The sequence below is a fragment of the Echiichthys vipera genome, assembly GCF_963691815.1.
Source record: "Echiichthys vipera genome assembly, chromosome: 14".
Lineage (NCBI taxonomy): Eukaryota > Metazoa > Chordata > Actinopteri > Perciformes > Trachinidae > Echiichthys > Echiichthys vipera.
The window spans coordinates 8841583-8854477 of NC_139839.1; the positions used below are offsets into that span (position 1 = coordinate 8841583).

The 12895-nt window shown below is 39.2% G+C and overlaps 1 protein-coding gene across 1 annotated transcript in view; it reads right to left on the minus strand.

Annotated features, from left to right (window-relative positions):
• Positions 1-7026: 7026 nt before the first annotated feature.
• Positions 7027-12895, minus strand: part of acsl6 (acyl-CoA synthetase long chain family member 6) — a 34521-nt gene continuing 28652 nt past the window's right edge. The window contains exons 14-21 of the mRNA XM_083927068.1: positions 12703-12798; positions 12304-12376; positions 9929-10017; positions 9583-9699; positions 9288-9431; positions 8633-8734; positions 8460-8531; positions 7027-8148 (exon numbers count right to left, since the gene is read on the minus strand). Of these exons, the coding sequence (XP_083783194.1) occupies positions 8008-8148; positions 8460-8531; positions 8633-8734; positions 9288-9431; positions 9583-9699; positions 9929-10017; positions 12304-12376; positions 12703-12798 (834 nt within the window). The 3' untranslated portion in view covers positions 7027-8007. The remainder of the gene's footprint in view (positions 8149-8459; positions 8532-8632; positions 8735-9287; positions 9432-9582; positions 9700-9928; positions 10018-12303; positions 12377-12702; positions 12799-12895) is intronic.

The window sequence follows — 12895 nt, forward strand, 5'->3', positions numbered from 1 at the left end:
GATTGGTTGGTATTTTTGGCCCGGTACCACGTGGTCAGTGGATTCGCTGTGTTGATGTTTTGTCGTGAATCGTGACAGCATGAAATTTATTCACAGAAATCAAACAAGTGCAAATGTTAATCTACTTGCAAGACACATCGAAGATCCTTAAAAGACCCGCATGAGAAAAGAGTTTTGAGATAAGTAGAAATGCAAGGATTGTGCAAAGCAAACACAGTTACCCAACAAGGGTGATTTATTTAATCGTATTGTAGGCTATATTCATTTATTTTGGATTTTCTTTTACTGACAAACGTATAGAGTTTCAGAAAGACATGACTCACATATATAGAAAGTAAACGCACAAAGAAATAAACGTAAATTTTAGATGTTTAGATTAAATTAAACATTATACTATTGACATATATGCAGAGAAAGTAAACAATACAAACAAAACTAAACATGTATTTCACAAGTAAAATTGAAAAGCAAATCACTCGAGAAAATAAAAGATGGCTATAACAAAATACAGGTCTGACATCTAGTGGTCATTATGCGCCAGGCACTTTTTGATAACATCTGTGCACAAAACAAACAAACAAAGAGTGGTATCAGTGTGTATTACAAGTGCATTTTCACAACCACTGTTCGTACAGTAGGCTTTATAATACAAGTGACTGCCAAGGGTTGAGGAACAATGAAAGGTAAAAAGTCCCTTACAGTATGTTTGCACAGTATATGGTGGGCAGGTTTAGACTATGGCGCCCCTTTATATTATTCTCTTTAAAAAACATATTCAAATATTGATTCAACTGCATCACATGTCTTTTTTCCATTTGAGACATTCAGACTGTCTCATGTGTTACACTGACACAGACATACATACAGACCCCTGATCAAGCCTATGGGCCCAAATCTTTACATACATTTTGGCTTCAGATGTCACAGGTCTACTTAGGAGCTGTGAGAGGAAACAAAAGAGCACTTCTGAGTTTGACACACCTATCACTCATCCTCTTGAAGCATGCATCTCTGTCACTGTCATCCAAAAAGTCAAAGAACTTGGCTTTTTCCAGGCTTCTTTCTACAGGCCTTTTCGATGTCTGTTGTGATTCTTCATTCTTTAATTTGGCGGCTGGGGTGTGTTTTGCTTCCAAGATTTCAGTAATGATGGGGCTTTTGAACCATACCTTCTTGTACAAAAGGGGCTTTCTGTGGATGAGCTGATGGAACAAAATTACATTTGACCATTACCATAATCCTTTTTACTTCTGGATTAAACAACACTTAAATTGCGTACATCTTTTAGACTGCATGTGATAGGTAACCAGGCTTTCTTACTTCTTGTGGTGTTTTCCACTTGAAGGCCTTCTCTACAGATTGAGGATTGAAAAACAGAGTTATTATATTACATTATTTGGTGCATTATGATATTATTCAGATTGATTCGGATGCAACTCTCAATTAATGAGTCTTTACCTGATTTAAACGAGTCTGTATGTATTCTGGCCTCAGCTTCAGGTCTTCGGCTTTTCTCATCTGGTTCAGTCCTTACTGAATCTTCCAGTGTTACTGGTTTGAGTGTTGACTGGGCCCCCCTACAAATGTTTCAGCATTCAAGATATTATTAGAAACTTGGGAAAATGAAAATTTCCCCAAAAATGAATTTAACTGACGAAACTCACTTGATCTCATCGTTCTTTTCAACAAGAACTGTAGAGGCATCTGCAGACAGAAGTTCAGTTCTTTCAGACAATTGCAGGCAATAACATACAAACACTCGAGCATCAAATTATATCAGTTTTTCTTTTAAAGTAATAATTACATCAAGAAACAGCACCAATAGTAATCATTGTCCCTACAAAGTGTCATTTTGCTTTAATAAATAGGGCATGAGTTGCTCTTTTATTGTGAAAGGCCCAAGCATCATGAACCCCTCAGTTAATATTCTTGAATGATTATTCTCTACTTAATTTGTATTGTGTTAATTCATTTAAATTTGAATCCAAGTATGACGATCAATATAATAGCTTATGTTAATAAAAAACAATTCTCATAACTTCAAATCCTTATTGGTGGGGGCCTGAATATCTTAAAAGAAAAAAAATTAACTGGTCAAATAACTTAAGTTTTTTATTTATTATTAAACTAAAATAAATGTGTAGGGGATTACCGATGTTAGAAAGGTTGGGGGAATGATACATGTGGATGCCCTCAGCGTGGCTCACATCCAGCAAGGTGGAGTTTTTGATGTGAAGATGGAAACCGAGCAGCTCCTCCTCAATGGGGAAAGTCAGTGTTTCCACTGTGTAGAGAAGACAGATTATTAAAAATAGAGTAGGATAACCTTATATTTTTGTTGTGAATTAATAAAAACGCACACACAGCTCTCTCTTCTGAAGATCTCTGGGGAGGGTAGACTGCTGGAATCTTCCTTATCATCGGAGTTGAACGTTGTGTCTGACTCCATGCTAGAAGATGTGATGCTTTCTGGAGTCACTGTTAAGCTTTTCTCTTCTTCATTAACTGGCATTTCACCACCTTTAACAGCCTCTGGCTCTGGAGTCATCTGAATGGTTGGGTAAAATGCTGGTGACACTCGGTATCCACATTTTGTATTAGCCGGCGTGACAGGCGAGAAGGCTTTGTCTCTGGAGTTTGCAGTAAACGCAGTGTTGCTCAAGCGCTTCGCAGATCTGCAGTGGACTGGCTTCATGCTCGCCTGTGTGTGTGTAAAGAATAAGCATGGGGAATGAGAGAGTATAAAGAAGTTTGAGAAACCTGTAACAACTCATCTCATCTTCAACCACTTATCCAGGGTCGGGTCGCGGGGGCAGCAGCTTTAGCAGGGGTCCCCAAACTTCCCTTTCCCGGGCCACATTAACCAGCTCTAACTGGGGGATCCCGAGGCGTTCCCAGGCCAGTGTGGAGATAATCTCTCGACCTAGTCCTGGGTCTTCCCCGAGGCCTCCTCCCAGCTGGACGTGCCTGGAACACCTCCCTAGGGAGGCGCCCAGGGGGCATCCTTACTAGATGCCCGAACCACCTCAACTGGCAACCTTCAACGCAAAAGAGAAGCGGCTCTTTCCCCCGAGTTCCTCACGGATGGCTGAACTTCTCACCTTCCCGAAACAACTAAAAATTAAAACAAAAGCATCCCGAAGACCAAGGAACATGTCAAGGTTTATGCATGTCAATATCATTATCATAAAGAGAACATACATACATATATACACCATCCCTTCCAGTCAGAACACTCACAAGCACCGGGTGGGTTGGTTTGTCTGTGGGAAAATGAATCTCCTCCACTTCAGGTTCCTCTGGAAGTGCTTCATGGTGCCTGATCTTGCACCCTGACCGTTTTGAAGAAGGACATGATGCAACTAATTAATTTACCTGCATTAAACAAGACGTATACATTTCACTTTATGTATGGATCACATTAAAGTAGGTCTAATACAAACAGATTTAGTTGAAACACTAAAAAAGTGTGGTGTTCACCTATTTTTCAATCAGGCTACAGGAGTTTAAAGTGCAACTGGGCACAGAAGCTAAACAACCAAAAACGGCTACTATAACGTTATGGTGCATACCGTTGGCAAATTATATTTTGTCAAGAAAAAATACCTATTTTTTGATAAACCGTGTGAGTTTCTTTCTTACGGCGCCGTCTGCTCATTGCCGGTTTCACGGGAGTATCCTGTTTCTCAGATGATCCGCTGGGTCTTCCTCGGTACTTGTGTCGACCCATTTCTGAATGAAACGTCCAAATGGTCGATGCCCTGCACAAAACACACGCTATCTAACGCTAACTGGTACCTAAACATTTACCCAAATATGTAGGCTGATATTATTTCGCGAAGACTGAGACAGCAGCGGTTACATGTCAGATTAGATGTCAGAAAACACACAATCATCTGTGCGGTGCCTAGCAACCGAGCGCACCTGCAGTCAACTAGCTGCTGATGACGACATTTTTTTCCGAGTCTTTACCGGAAGTCGTGCTACAATTAGATAGAGTGGATCACATTACATCATAATCTGAAATAGTCTGGTCTGCAATGATGGAAAGTAACTAAATAGATCGACTCAAATTTCTCAAAACTCAGAGTTTTGAGATAAGGCCTACTTGTAGCTACTTTACTTGAGTATCTCCATGTTATGCTACTTTACAACTGTTCTCAGCTACATTTCAGAGGGAAATATTGAAGTGTGATGCCTGACAGACAGACATTCACTCCACTACATTTATTTGACAGCGCTGCAACATTGCCCTTAACAAAGCATCTGGTTGTAGTTCAACCAAACACTTACTTCTCCCTCTAAACTTCTCTATTTTGCTAATTGTTAAAGGCCTTTAGAGTTAAAATAATAATAATAATAATGAATAACAATCCAGTACTTTACAAAAAAGCAGAAACTTGGGAATATATTCCAGTATGCAAAAACAAATTTTACTTCCCCATTAATCATCTCACAGTCAGATTTATCTTGTGACCCTTCAACCCCCAGGGTGGGAACCACTGTAGGCCTACTCGTTCCACCCAAAATGCTAGATGCACTGATGCACCAGTATTAACAGTCTAATAATTTAATATATAACAATATCTAAGTCATTTGAATTACCGCATTGGGCTTGCATGCCTCTGCCATACAGTCAAGTTGCAGTTTACATTTAAACTTTCCAGAATTACATAACATATGAAGTGGAGACTTTGAAATAATTAAATAAAAGTGTATTATTTAGAAAAAACATGGATGCTTCACACATCTTCATCATTATCCTGTTAAACATTTGTGTGAAGTGTTTAGTTTTAAAATTAGCGTAGGTATTGTCCTGTTATGGATAAAAAACACCCATGGGGCATTTTGAGGGGTACAGAATGAAAGTATTGCTTTTACATTAAAAAATATATTAAGACTGAATTAATACTTTAAAAAAAAAAAGATGGATTTGAAAATGACTTTCTGTCACGTTCTGTTTACATTGTAGCAGCCAATAGCGTTGGGCATTGCGGGTTGCCAGGGTTGTCTGTTGTTGGGTGCAGCTACTGTAGGCTGCCACTGGGTGAAATGGAGTTTGCCGATCCTGCAGCTGGTTATTTGTTCCAGTAGCTGAGTTACCGGAGACGGGAAAAAACGAGAGTCACTATAGGCCAAGCATTCACTCCATGGACTGAGTTAGAGGAGTTCAACGGTATTAAAACGCACGCAGAACTGGCTACGTTTCTCCTTGATCAGTAAGCTAACTTTCATGTTTACTTTGCTGTAACAGTTACAACGATAACTGTCTCCTCTCCTCTGCAATTCTTGTTTTTATGGTGTTTTTTATTTGCCGGAAGGGACGGGTTCAAACAGGCTCAAACAGACTCTGGTCTCCTGTAGGCTACTGGGCCGGGTCTGACGAACGTTGCAACCCGACTGCTAGAATTATGTTTTGTTGTTGTGACTACAATCTTGAGACACTAGATGGCGGTGTTCTGCTCATATTCAACCTTTAATTAGCTGTTATTATTTCCAAACTTTTACTTAAAGATGATTTTAAATGCAGGACTTTCACTTCATTTCTACATACAAGTACATGGTATTACTAACAATCTGTCATCCAGAAAGCAGTCCAATTTTTCATCACGGCATCAAGACAGTCACTGTACTTACATGGAAACCTTTCAAAAATAAAATCTGCATACAAATAACATTGAATACACCATGGAAAAAAGGAGAAACAAGACACTTGTTTAAAATCATTCCAGAATATCTTTTATTTCATTGCCCACGTCCTGTTCCCCACCCACCCTCATCCCTATTGCTGCACTCAATCATTACAAGGATATGGTGCTGATTCCATTTTACAGCAGAATAGATAAATAAATAAGTACAATTCATCTCACTACACGCAAAAAGAGAGAAAAAAAATCCATTCAAACCATTGATTTAATAAATATGCTTACATCTAGCTGTCCTCATTTATGTACATCCACATTGTTTATGCTTTGGGATGGTAATCAACTTAAAAAGCCTATACATTATGTTTATCTATTTGTAAAATCCCCCCAAAATGTGTTTATTTTGTTTAAAAGTTGATGGTTGTTCTAGTTTCCTCCAGTCAGTGGAATTCATCAGCTTTGAATACATTACAAAGCCTTGCATTAGCAGCAGTGGCTGTGGGCAGCTGCATTCAACTGGCTGTTAATGGCCACAAAGAAATAATCATCTTTTTCAAGTCAAATTCTAACGGAGCTAGCATTGCAGGGCAAACTGCATGCATTGCCCTGAGCCCTGGTTTTGCATTATCTCTTTTAATCTTATTTTACCTGACCTACTATTTGTGCGTGTGTAAAATGGATGTAAATAAAGTTGTGATTGAACCGACTGTAGAGTATGAACCTTGAGGGTTGTTATAGTGGGCCAGTCCTTCACATAAACAAGGAGAATGCATGCTAACCTGCTAATCACAGCCATGTAGAGGTGACTTAATGAATGAGTGAATACATGACATGAACTGTGATTTGAATGTGGCTCAAACATCGAGATGCTCTACACGGAGCAGTGTAGACATCATTGATTTGTAAGGCAGGAGCTGCTACTCTCTCTACCTTGTTAGCTTAAGTCTGACCCCAAAAGTGAGTGTGGTCAAATTGTCTGGATGGAAAATGTAATCTTCGTTATGTTATTTCAGTTAAAGGATGATCTATAGTCCATTACTGTCCCATAAAGTATCAACAAGAAATCCCCTTGAGCTACACTATACACAAAGACATCACACTTGCTGTCGTACAACTGTGGATTTAGGTCGTGTTTGGCTTGTGGGTCTAAACTAATGGAGAAGAGAGGAGACGCAGATTGACAGGAAGTAGGAGTGGATTACTGAACATAAAAGTGCTGATGAGTTTCGGCTGCTGGGGAAAGAGCATTTGATGGTTTGATTGGGTGGATAGCAGGTAGCAATATTAAAATTAAATTAAATTAAAACAAATCAAACAGAGACATAGAATTAAATACAATACAAATTGTTATAGGTCCAATTTCTTTTCTGTATGCATTTAGTGTGTCACATAACTAAATGAAAAATACGTTAACAGTATCCCTCTGTCCAGCCCCCCAGAACTTGATGATTATTGGACAGTTTTCAGTTTTGCATTGACAATGTGACAGTGTTTTCATTTCACAACACAAAAAAGCTCCTCAAACGAACCAGATTGTCCCTATGGGTAAATTGTACAATCAGTTTATAACCGTTCATTTTATGTTTATAAGATTTTTCATACAGCCTATCTTTATAACCACCCATATTTACGTTTATTGTCAGACAGTGCTCCCTTGTGGCTGTAGTGATGATTGTGGGAGCAGACGAGGAAGTAACGTGATTCAGTATATAAGTGAAGGGAGTCCGGATTTTCACCCAGGAGCCTGGTGTTTGTGTCCTGTGTGAATCCAAAAGTCAACGGTGACTTTTTAAAAGTTTGTTACAGACATAAATCTGTGATGTAGTTACACCTGTGACTCATTTTAAACCAATCCATGATCTTTTACCCACCCTAACAAAGTATTTTCGTTGATTAATTGGCAATCGACCTAGTTTGTCGGACGTGTTGAACTAATGACAGTGATTTGTTTTTAGTGTTGGCAGTTTTATCTTGCCCTCTGCTGGACAACACTGAAATGCGCCACTTTGTTTCTTTTTTTTTGTTCTGTGATTTGTTTTTAACGTTCATTGTCACGATGAAAAACATTTCAGTTAACATATTCATAGCTCATTTCCCTTTTAACAGATGCTTTTGTGTGACTGTGTCACTGTGAATGGATACATAAAGAGGAAAAATAACAAGGTGTATTGTATTTAACTTTTTTTCTTTGATGTGTTTTTTAATTTAGGCATTTAAATCTTCCACAGAGGGGGCCAGGTTTGGCTTGTTTTTTCTGAAGCATGTTAAGCCTAAGGTGTCACATCTTTGTCCCATTGTGGGTCAATGGTCAAAGCTGATCTCAGTGTTAAGATGCTTGAAGGAAAATCAGGTCATACGGCCTTTACATGGAGATGCTGCTGTAGAGTCGTTCAATCTTCTCCTTAAAGAACTCCTTCAGCTCGGGTCTCTTTGCCTTTAGTGTCGGAGTCAGGAGGCCGTTTACGATGGAGAACATTTCGTTGTGGATGTAGATGTTCTTCACCTGTAAATAGAAAATGGGGAAGAATAGAAAAGACAGGAGCCCCAGGTTAGTTTAAACTTTGGTAATATTATTAAAGATAATAAGTCCTGTAACAATCCAACATTTCATTAGAGAGAGAGGATTTGTCAGACAGTATACATAATTAACTGTTATTTTACTGAGTAGGTCAGCTGGAGAAAGATGTTCTGTAGCTTTAAGACCAAAGTTATTTAACTTGTTTCTAAAGGAAAATACTGCTACAAATAAAGGCAGTCCAAATGTTAACAGTTTTTGCATCAAACTCATAGTCTGCTGAATAACTGCCTTCCTACCTGCTCAAAAGAGTGAAGGCCACTGGCCTTGCCCAGATGCACCAAATCTAAGAGGATTGCCTTCTTTAACTCCTGATGACAAAAGAAGAAGGTTATTTTCCGTATCATTCTTCAGTATTTCCAGCATCTATTGTCAACAAAGTTTTGAAGTGACTGAGCAGCATGCCACCTACCGTGTTTTTACAGAGATCTTTGTAGGTACCAAATATGCCTTTTTTCTTGGCCCATTCAGGCATGACTTCAGGATCGGGAACAACAATTCCCACCAAACAGGACTGGAAAGAGCAAACACAAACATCAAAAAGTCAAAAGATTGTGTACTAATTCAGCTTAAACATTAGCACCGGATAGGTGATTATGTATTATAGTTGTCCTGGCTTCAAGTGAAACACAAGTAAAGCACAGATATCCTTGCAGGTTCTCAGGAGCCACTAACTTCATTCGTGCCTTGAAAAGCTTATCGTGGACAGCTAACAATAAATGGTGAATAGACTTGTACTTATATACCGCCTTTCTAGTCTTCTGACTACTCAAGGCACGCAGCACGGGGAGCAATTCAGGGTTCAGTGTCATGCCCAAGTACACTTCGACATGTGGATCGGAGGTGCCGGGGATCGAAACACCAATCTCTCGAGTGGATGACGACCCGCTCTACCTCTGAGCCACAGCCGCCCCCCTCCCAATGAGGGACATTAAGATGATGGGTGTGTGTGTGTGTGTGTGTGTGTGTGTGTGTGTGTGTGTGTGTGTGTGTGTGTGTGTGTGTGTGTGTGTGTGTGTGTGTGTGTGTGTGTGTGTGTGTGTGTGTGTGTGTGTGTGTATTCACACCTGCAGGCTATCTCCATGAATATAGAGCTGTGCCACAGGTTCACTCCTAATGTAGATGTTCTCGATCTTCTCAGGAGAGATGTACTCGCCCTGCGCCAACTTGAAGATGTGTTTCTTTCTGTCAATGATCTTCAGCGTGCCATTCTAGAGCAAAGGAGAGGTTGAATAAACGTCAAGAAGAAAAAAACTCCTCATTTAAAAGACAATGCATAATCTATAGCAAATGTTTAGTTATATATGATCTGTAATTATTATGCCTAAATAATGGAGTCCAATGTGAGCTGTGTGTACATACAGGCAACCATTTGCCGATGTCTCCGGTGTGAAGCCAGCCGTCTGTGTCCAGCGTCTCAGCCGTCCTCTCCGGGTCTTTGAGGTAGCCCTTAAACACATTTGGTCCCTTCACACAAACCTAGATGGTGGATTAGAAAAGTGAAAAAAAGGGTCGGGTTGGTGGTAATATACACTGTATCTCCTGTACAAATGCTTTTTTAACCATTACTGCTGTTTTTTCACACCTCATATCTGGGCTGCGTTTCTGTATCATGGCATATTAAGATAATCTAAATAAGCACACACACAAACACTCACACATACTCATACACGTGTATGTTTCTTTCTTATAAAATCATGTTACTTACCTCTCCCTCTCCCTTAGAGGCAAAGTAGTTCTTGTCAGGAACATCCACCAGTTTAATGAGGTTACATGGCAGCGGTGCCCCAACGTGACCTATTCACACATGGTCAGAACCAGCAAAATTATTAAAACCTCAACAAAAGAACCCTTTCTTTTTCCTTTTTCCCTTTTTTGTCTCTACATGGACTTCCTGATTCTCTCAGCACTGGCTGGCCTTTGTCGCTGCTAACATTTTCCTGTTGAATTAATTTTCTAAAGAAAATAACTAACAGCATTTAATAATTACACACTGTACTCTAAGCTCAACAATAAGCCAAATGGATGTTCATTTGAAACCGAACAAGTGAGGACGATGGATCATTTGCACACGTTCGGTTACATCCATTAAAAATCATTTCAAATTTTAAAAGAAAGTAATTGAAGAAAGATACATCACATGCATAGCTCATGCAATATCAGGACTGAGCAGCAGGGGGGGATGCTAGACTACATTTTATATGTGAGTAAACATAGTGAGTGTTATTTAACAGTCTGCACGATGTCTTTATCCGGCTGATAAAGACATCGTCTCACAATGGCAGGAGCTGCTCTATGCAATAAAGGTCAAAGGTCATGATTGGCAATTTACTATATTAATTCTGCCTGAACAATTCACAACACATTAGAAAGTCATTAAAGTCTTTTTCTTCCATTACTTTTTTTTTATTGAAGTTGTTTCTACTGCAAGGTAATACTATGCCAATAAGCGTACAAACGAAAGCCCCCAGATTTGTAAATGACAATAAATATAAGCCAGTGCAAATGGCCTACCTCACTACAACCTTTGTACAGCTAGATATTACACACATATTAAGGAATAACAAGACATAATTACACTTCAAGTAATCAAATACTAAAAACTCTAATACTTGCAAAACGTTTCACACACAGAATGAAATAGTCATCAATAAACATGTTTGTACGTAACAAACATGAAGGGACTCCCTCTTCTTTTAAGTTGTATAGACCCTCTAAATGGAAATACATTGCTAGGCAACAGCCTTGGTCCTTGTTAACTTCCTGTCAGCTGATGTCAATCACATTCACTGCAACAGGAATCAAACTTGGACACATGTACAACGTTTATGTTTTCAACTTTGAAAAGGTCTATTCCCTTGTGCAGATGTTGACTTTTAAGATTACTAACATCCTTACTCATCATCTTCATCTCCACCTTTTCTTCAGGGATTAAATGGATTTCCTTTTGTGAATTTAGTATGAAGTGAAAAAGTACTCACTGTGACTTACTTGCTAAGCCTAGTTAATACAAAAAGTAATGTTGTTTAAGCTCTGTCCACCGAGAATAAACAACTGTAACTGAGCCGGTGATGACACCAGGCTCTCAGAAACAGCACTGAGCTGTTTTGTAAGTTTGGTGTAATGTTATTTACTCTTCAATGTGTTTTGTGTCTGTGTGTGCAGGCAGTGAAAAAGCAAAAAATCTCAACATATTTGTATAGTGTGAATGCTCTGGGTGCCCGGTGGCTTAGCTGTAGAGCAGGTGCCCCATATACAGAGGCTAAAAGTCTCAAATGTGTTCCTTATAATGAATAAGGTAGGCATTAGGTATAGTATGTATTTGTTTATGTGGTATAATATGTGCTTTGTAAAAATAATAATAATAATACTTAATAATAAGTAATAATAAGTATATACTGTGTATATATGTATAGATAACCCTAAGCCTATATTTATTTTTAATTATTAACATTCAAAAGACGATGTATCGCTTTTAAATGTGCAGCTGAGTTAAGAAATGAACTGGTTTATTTCCATTTAGCTCTACGATGACTTAATCAGAGAGCCAAATATAATACAGGCTTATTCATAAACACTTTACGAAACTTTTGCAAGATCCAGTTCCAAAGAAACGTGTCAATTCCTGCATATAATTCCCTCACCTGTGCATTCATTGATTTAAAGCATGGAAAATTATCATCGATGCCAAGAGGTTGAACACAACAATGCAAGAGCGTAAATACAGACAGCTCAGACCTAATACAGGCAATCCCCTAAGCAGTTATTATGACTTTTTATAGTGTTGCCTAACAGCTCTTTCTTCTCTGTCTGTGCCACCTTTCCAGGCCTCTCCTTTTTTCTGGATCTACTGTATATGACAGCCTCCCACTCATTCTCATCCTGCCTTTTTTCCACTGCGTGTGAAACATTCACTGGGAACAGAGCTGATACGAACAGAGTGTCTGAGTAGTTGTGTCAGAGCGCCTGTCTCTTAAAATGACTCATGACTTAACCACATCACTTTTTAGACCTTTGTACTGAGCCTCTAGTCAAGTAAACAAGTTCAGTGGGTCTAACTAGGTCTGTTACATAAACACTCACCTGGGGTCCAGTCTCCAGGTGTGGTGAAGGTGCAGCCAGCTGTGCACTCTGTCTGGCCATACGCCTCGTATACCTACGCACAGACACAGGAAATGTTGAGAAAGCTGTGTGAGGGATTTAAAAATACATCCACTTACTGTATTTGTGCGTATGAATGTGTATGTGTATTTGTGCATGTACTGTACTGTATGCCGGTCGCACATAGTATGTACCTATCCTTGTGAGGACTAATTTAAGGTGCTGGCTTTTAGAGGGTGTACATTTTGTCAAGTCTTCACTTCGTCAAAGGGCTGTTTGAGACTTCATACTTAGGTTTAGAGGCATTGTTGTGCGCGTGTGTGTGTGTTTGTGTGTGTGTGTGTGTGTGTGTTTGTGTGTGGGTCTGTCTGTCTGTCTGACCTGGCATCCCAGAGCTGCTCTGAGAAATCCCAGGACACTGGGCGAGGTAGGAGCCGCTCCTGTTATAATCATCCTCAGTCTTCCTCCAAGGCTGGCCTGTACAGAGAGAAAACACATCATCCGTACAGGGGGGGTCATTTTCAAATTTTATAAAAATAATACAAAATAAATATTTTAGTGAAGAAAACACAGA